Source organism: Myxine glutinosa, chromosome 5 (assembly GCF_964187855.1).
Source record: "Myxine glutinosa chromosome 5, kmMyxGlut1.1, whole genome shotgun sequence".
NCBI classification, from domain to species: Eukaryota; Metazoa; Chordata; class Myxini; order Myxiniformes; family Myxinidae; genus Myxine; species Myxine glutinosa.
In genome coordinates this window covers 80,881,153-80,889,070 of record NC_136265.1, presented here as the reverse complement: position 1 = coordinate 80,889,070, position 7,918 = coordinate 80,881,153, and the positions used below count along the sequence as shown (strand labels likewise).

Below are 7,918 nucleotides of genomic sequence, written 5' to 3'. Positions count from 1 at the left end.
AGGGCCTTGGTAAGAGAGGTGACCAAGAACCCGATGGTCACTCTGGCTGAGCTCCAGAGATCCTGTGTGGAGATGGGAGAAACTTCCAGAAGGACAACCATCACTGCAACACTCCACCGATCTGGGCTTTATGGCAGAGTGGCCAGACGGAAGCCAAACAGTTCAATCTTGGTTTCATCAGACCACAGAATCTTGTTTCTCACAGTCTGAGAGTCCTTTAGGTGCTTTTTTGCAAACTCCAAGCGGGCTTTCATGTGTCTTTCACTGAGGAGAGGCTTCCGTCTGGCCACTCTGCCATAAAGCCCAGATCGGTGGAGTGTTGCAGTGATGGTTGTCCTTCTGTAAGTTTCTCCCATCTCCACACAGGATCTCTGGAGCTCAGCCAGAGTGACCATCGGGTTCTTGGTCACCTCCCTTACCAAGGCCTTTCTTCCCCGATTGCTCAGTTTGGCTGGGCGGCCTGCTCTAGGAAAAGTCCTGGTTGTTCCAAACGTCTTCCATTTAAGAATTATGGAGGCCACTGTGCTCTTGGGAACCTTCAATGCAGCAGAAATCTTTTTGTAGGCTTCCCCAGATCTGTGCCTCGACACAATCCTGTCTCTGAACTCTGCAGGCAGTTCCTTCAACCTCATGGCTTGGTTTTTGCTCTGATATGCATTGTCAGATGTGAGACCTTATATAGACAGGTGTGTGCCTTTCCAAATCATGTCCAATTAATTGAATTTACCACAGGTGGACTCCAATCAAGGTGTAGAAACATCTCAAAGATGATCAAGAGAAATGGGAGGCACCTGAGCTAAATTTCAAGTGTCATAGCAAAGGGTATGAATACTTATGTCAATGTGATATTTCAGTTTTTTCTTTTTAATAAATTTGCTTAACTTTCTAAAATCCTGTTTTCTCTTTGTCATTATGGGGTATTGAGTGTAGATTGATGAGGGAAAAAATGAATTTAAACCATTTCAGCATAAGGCTGCAACATAACAAAATGTGAAAAAAGTGAAGGGGTCTGAATACTTTCTGAATGCACTGTATGTACTGTTACGTGGTCCTCCCGGTAACTACCTGGTCTTGGTGACCCCCGGGCCGTGGGAGGACCCCGCCAGAAAGATCTCTGATTTATACGCGTTCGTAATGCAATCAATATGAAAGACACAAACAATTCAGGTCAATAAGCAACCCCACACCAAGGATCCGGATTAATTAATAATATATTCTCAATCCATCAACACAATCAACAATCAATCCGCAATATTACTAAGATGGCCATCTCATATATTTCCCCCCTTTCCCCACTCACGACCCCTCAATGGTCACTGTCCCTCCCAATGTCTCTGGGCCCCCCCAGACCAAGGTGAAGGTCGACTTCTCCGCACACGGGAGGTTGAACGAACCCCTGGCTGACGTGCTCCAAACGTGCACGTCGCGTACCGGGAACAGCTGCTGCAAAGCAAAGCGGGCAAAGCAAAGCGCGGCTCGCAAAGCGCACGAGGCCCAAGGTGCGACCCGTACGCGTCCTTGTAGACGTTGAGGCGAACTGTGCCGGACGCTTGGTTCCATGCACGAACCCACGGCAACTTGACGCGTAACCGGTAATTACCCCGCGCAGGTAACTCCTCTCGCCAGACGGGCTTTCAAACGCAGCGTTCCCCACGCTGCTCAATATCGACACCGCTCGCGTCGGAGCTGGGCGAGGAGGAAGAAGATCGCTGCTTCTCCAGGACCTCGTGACTTGTTTTTCTTCTTCCGGTTCACTATCCCGTTTCTGTTCTCCTGTTATCCGGAGCCTCTCTAACCATTTAACCACAACAACCTTTAATAGAATAAACATTAATAAGCAATGACATGAATAGTAATTCACCTAAATCCGGGATCCGTAACAGTACATCAAGATGGCGACACGACATTCAGAGCATGGTAATCTGTACAATTATACCTGGCTACATGGTAATCATTTGCCTACCCCCCACATACGTAACAATATAAATAAGGACCACACATTACACCTTGTTATTTTCTGCTGCTAAAATAATCGAATAACCTCTGGTAAGGTAGGTAAGGTAGCTTGGTCAATGTCAGATACATTTTGGAAAATTCTGCCATTTTTGAATCCTTGATATTGAGCTTGTCCATTGAATGAAGGACAGAAATATGGCAAATGCTTCATCTAATCTGACTGAAATGTTATCAATTATCCAACATTTTGAAGTTTTGGTAAATTTTGAATACTTTTTGTGATTTTTCTTTTCAGTGAAACAAATGACACTGGTTTCTTGTTGCAACTGTTCTAAGTTGTTCTGCTCAGAAGTTTTCAATCATCACATGACACAGAATGTTTGTCAAGAAACAGATACAAATAGAAGCACGTCTTCCAACCGCAGTTGCAAAAGCTGCGCAGAGACTCTCAAGAATATCCAAGGAAGGAAGAGACCACACAAATGTTCTGTTTGTGGTAAGGATTTTTTTGATTCATCACATTTGCGTCAACATCAAAGGATACACACGGGAGAGAAGCCTTACAAGTGTTCTGTTTGCAACAAGAATTTTGCTTCTTCATCAAATTTGCATCAACATCAAAAAATTCACACGGGAGAGAAGCCACACAAGTGCTCTGTGTGTCTTAAGGCATTTGTTGAAAGAAGAAAATTAACATATCATGAAAAAATACACACAGGAAAGAAACCCTACAAGTGTTCTTTTTGCCTCAAGGCTTTTGCTTTTTCATCATATTTGCATCATCATCAAAAAATACACACAGGAAAGAAACCCTACAAGTGTTCCGTTTGCAGCAAGGCTTTTGCTTTTTCATCATATTTGCATCAACATCAAAAAATACACACAGGAGAGAAGCCACACAAGTGTTCCATTTGTAGCAAGGCTTTTGCTTTTTCATCATATTTGCATCATCATCAAAAAATACACACAGGAGAGAAGCCACACAAGTGCTCTGTGTGTCTTAAGGCATTTGGTGATAAAAAAATATTAAAAAGGCATCAAAGGATACACACAGGAGAGAAGCCTTACAAGTGTTCTGTGTGTCTTGAGGCATTTAGTGATCAAGGCAAATTAAAAAAGCATCAACGGATACACACGGGAGAGAAGCCTTACAAGTGTTCTGTGTGTCTTGAGGCATTTGGTGATAAAGGAATATTTAAAAAGCATCAAAGGATACACACGGGAGAGAAGCCACACAAGTGTTCTGTGTGTCCTAAGGCATTTGGTGACAAAGGAATATTAAAAAAGCATCAAAGGATACACACAGGAGAGAAGCCTTACAAGTGTTCTGTGTGTTTTAAGGCATTTGTTGAAAGAGGAAAATTAATATGTCACGAAAAAATACACACAGGAGAGAAGCCACACAAGTGTTCTGTGTGTTTTAAGGCATTTGCTGATAAAGGCACATTAAAAAAACATCAAAGGATACACACGGGAGAGAAGCCACACAAGTGTTCTGTGTGTTTTAAGGCATTTGTTGAAAGAGGAAAATTAATATGTCACGAAAAAATACACACAGGAGAGAAGCCACACAAGTGTTCTGTGTGTTTTAAGGCATTTGCTGATAAAGGCACATTAAAAAAACATCAAAGGATACACACGGGAGAGAAGCCTTACAAGTGCTCTGTGTGTCTTGAGGCATTTGGTGATACAGGAAAATTAATAAGTCATCAAAGGATACACACAGGAGAGAAGCCTTACAAGTGTTCTGTGTGTTTTAAGGCATTTCCTCAGAGACAAACATTAATAAGGCATCAAAGGATACACACAGGAGAGAAGCCACACAAGTGTTCTGTGTGTTTTAAGGCATTTGGTGATCAAGGCACATTAAAAAAGCATCAAAGGATACACACGGGAGAGAAGCCTTACAAGTGTTCTGTGTGCCTTAAGGCATTTGGTGATCAAGGCACATTAAAAAGTCATCAAAGGATACATACAGGAGAGAAGCCTTACAAGTGTTCTGTGTGTCTTGAGGCATTTGGTGATAAAAGAAAATTAAAAAGTCATCAATGGATACACACAGGAGAGAAGCCACACAAGTGTTCTGTGTGTTTTAAGGCATTTATTAAGAGAGGAACATTAACATGTCACGAAAAAATACACAGAGGAGAGAAGCCACACAAGTGTTCTGTGTGTTCTAAGGCATTTGTTGAGAAAGGAATATTGAAAAAACATCAAAGGATACATACAGGAGAGAAGCCTTACAAGTGTTCTCTTTGCAACAAGGATTTTGCTCGTTCATCATATTTGCGTCAACATGAAAAAATACACATGGGAGAGAAGCCACACAAGTGTTCTGTGTGTTTTAAGGCATTTCCTCAGAGACAAACATTAATAAGGCATCAAATGATACACACAGGAGAGAAGCCACACAAGTGTTCTGTGTGTCTTAAGGCATTTCTTCACAGACAAACATTAAGAAGGCATCAAAGAATACACACAGGAGAGAAGCCACACAAGTGTTCTGTGTGTTTTAAGGCATTTGGTGATCAAGGCAAATTTAAAAAACATCAAAGGATACACACGGGAGAGAAGCCTTACAAGTGTTCTGTGTGTTTTAAGGCATTTGCTGATAAAGGCACATTAAAAAAACATCAAAGGATACACACGGGAGAGAAGCCTTACAAGTGTTCTGTGTGTCTTGAGGCATTTGGTGATACAGGAAAATTAATAAGTCATCAAAGGATACACACAGGAGAGAAGCCTTACAAGTGTTCTGTGTGTTTTAAGGCATTTGGTGATCAAGGCATATTAAAAAAACATCAAAGGATACACACGGGAGAGAAGCCACACAAGTGTTCTGTGTGTTTTAAGGCATTTCCTCAGAGACAAACATTAATAAGGCATCAAAGGATACACACGGGAGAGAAGCCTTTCAAGTGTTCTGTTTGCAACAAGGATTTTGCTTCTTCATCAAATTTCCATCAACATGAAAAAATTCACACGGGAGAGAAGCCACACAAGTGTTCTGTGTGTTTTAAGGCATTTGCTGATAAAGGCACATTAAAAAAACATCAAAGGATACACACGGGAGAGAAGCCTTACAAGTGCTCTGTGTGTCTTGAGGCATTTGGTGATACAGGAAAATTAATAAGTCATCAAAGGATACACACAGGAGAGAAGCCTTACAAGTGTTCTGTGTGTTTTAAGGCATTTGGTGATCAAGGCATATTAAAAAAACATCAAAGGATACACACGGGAGAGAAGCCTTACAAGTGTTCTGTGTGTTTTAAGGCATTTCCTCAGAGACAAACATTAATAAGGCATCAAAGGATACACACGGGAGAGAAGACTTTCAAGTGTTCTGTTTGCAACAAGGATTTTGCTTCTTCATCAAATTTCCATCAACATGAAAAAATTCACACGGGAGAGAAGCCACACAAGTGTTCTGTGTGTTTTAAGGCATTTGTTGATAAAGGCACATTAAAAAAGCATCAAAGGATACACACGGGAGAGAAGCCACACAAGTGTTCTGTGTGTTTTAAGGCATTTGGTGATCAAGGCACATTAAAAAAGCATCAAAGGACACACACGGGAGAGAAGCCTTACAAGTGTTCTGTGTGTTTTAAGGCATTTGGTGATCAAGGCACATTAAAAAAGCATCAAAGGATACACACGGGAGAGAAGCCTTATTTGTGTCCTGTGTGTTTTAAGGCATTTACTCAAAGAGCATCATTAGCATATCATGAAAAACTTCACACAGGAGAGAAGCCTTACAAGTGTTCTGTTTGCAACAAAGATTTTGTTTCTTTATCACGTTTGCATCAACATCAAAAAATTCACACGGGAGAGAAGCCGTACAAGTGTGCTGTGTCTTCAGGCCTTTCCTCTCTCGCATACTTTGAAGAGGCATCCAAGAATACACACAGGAGAGAAGCCACACAAGTGCTCTGTGCGTTTTAAGGCATTTGGTGATAAAGGCAAATTAAAAAATCATCAAAGGATACACAGAGGAGAGAAGCCTTACAAGTGTTCTGATTGCAAGAAGGATTTTTTTCATTCATCACATTTGCACCGACATCTTAGAAGTTCCCATGGGAGAGAAGCCTAAAAGTGCTCTGTGTGTCTTGAGGTATTTTGTACAAAGATCAATTTGATTCAATCCGAATTGGTAAAATCATCATTAAGGCACCAGTCATTTCAACATGCATTCACCAATTTCAAATGTTGTTTTGTATTCTCCTTTTTTTTTCCACATCCCCTCATTTTACAACCAGCATTGAAGTCTACGTTTTTCTATCTGGGATTCTTTAATGACAATCTTCATTAACTTGTTTAAAGTTTATGGTGGAGGTTTGGTCCTTGTTATCCTCTTTATCAGGATCAGGATTTGGATTCAGTGTCGTCAACTGTGGAAAGTCTTTTTTGTGGTCAAGTAGAGGTGCAGTCATGGCCAAAAATATTGGCACCCTTACTCGTTTTTCACAACTGAGCACAACTTTCACATGGACAGTGCAGTTTTGTTTAAACTCTTAACTTTAATCGGTTTGAACTCTGGAAATTCCTGCTTTGTGACAGTTTATGAAACCTGACAACTCAGAGCAATGATCTCTGATGTGCTTGATTTCTGCAACACCAAAATGGGATCGACATTTTTGAGGTTATAGCACTGGGTGGAAGATGCTTGAAAATGGTTTGAACACATCCAGATTTTTGTTCATGGTTTTTATAATGGTGTCTATAAAGGTTTTACAACAGTTTTCTGCCTCAATTCCCTTTTTCTATGACTTTGATAAGGTGCACATCCATCCTCGTTGTTGGAACTTCCACATTTATTGGCAACATTTATTCCAACTTGGAAAGGTTAAGTCCATGTGAGTGGGGTATCCTCTTCAAGGCAGTGATGCATTCTTCAATGTGCTTGTTTATTATCCCACAGTAAAGATTTTCTCTTTGAAATGTCTTTGACTTGGGACAATAATGTAGAAGAGAGGTGGCTTTCTTCCATTTGTTACATATTTATGTGAATGTATGTGAATTACCATTCAGGTCTTTGCTTATCCATGTGGAGTAGATTAAGGGTTGTTGTGGTTGGAGGGTCAGGAGCCCTTCTGAAAAAGTGTCTGGAAACAGAAGTGACCGGAAACGGAAGAAAAAAGACACGAGGAAGAAAAGAGACGAGTAGTCTTCTTCCTCGCCCCGCCCCGACGAAAGGTGGGATCGACCTTGCGCCGCGTGGAAAAGCGGCGTTCCGAAGCCCGTCTGGCGAGAGGAGTTACCGGGACGTGTACCTACCCGGTGGAGACGTCAAGTTGACGTGGGGCCGTGCATCGACCCCGCGTCTGGCACCGTTCGCGGCACCGTCTAAACAGACGCGTACGGGTCGCACGTTGGGGCCTAACACGCCTTGCAAGCGGCGTGGGGCTTTTGGCTTGCTTTACCGTACCCGCTTCGCGTGGCCACGAGGGGCTGCAGCCGCGGTGCCTGGTACGATACCTGCCCGGTGGAAACACGTCCACCCGGGGTTCGTTCAACCGCCCGAGTGCGGCAACGCCGACCAGCATCTTGGTCAGGAGGGGCCCAGAGACATTGTGAGGGGCAGAGACCAAAAGGGGGTCGTGAGTACAGAAGGGGACACACATATATAAGATGGCCATCTTAATCATATAGGGAATTGATTGTGGATTGGGAATTGTTGATGGTTGTTTGTTGTTGATTGCTCGGGGAATATCCGTGATTGTATCATTGAAATTGTATGATATCCTTACCCTGGAAATATATCATTGAACATCAGTTTCTCTTGGGTGGAATTCATAGGTATTGCGTTGCGCAAGCGCATATATAATACTACTTTCTGGCGAAGGTCCTCTCACGGTCCGGGGGTCACCGAGACCAGGCAGTCACCGAGGGGACCACGTAACAGAATTGGGGGCTCGTCCAAATTACGATTTGCGGATTCGCAATTGGGTCTACGTCCGGGATC

At 42.5% G+C, this 7,918-nt stretch overlaps 1 protein-coding gene across 1 annotated transcript; it reads left to right on the top strand.

Annotated features, from left to right (window-relative positions):
- Window positions 1–2,259: 2,259 nt before the first annotated feature.
- LOC144892316 (uncharacterized) lies at window positions 2,260–6,050 on the top strand. The gene is given in 3 exon segments (XM_078778224.1): window positions 2,260–2,625; window positions 2,710–5,804; window positions 5,806–6,050. Coding segments are annotated over 3 exon segments (3,702 nt in total). The 3' UTR covers window positions 6,047–6,050.
- Window positions 6,051–7,918: the final 1,868 nt, after the last annotated feature.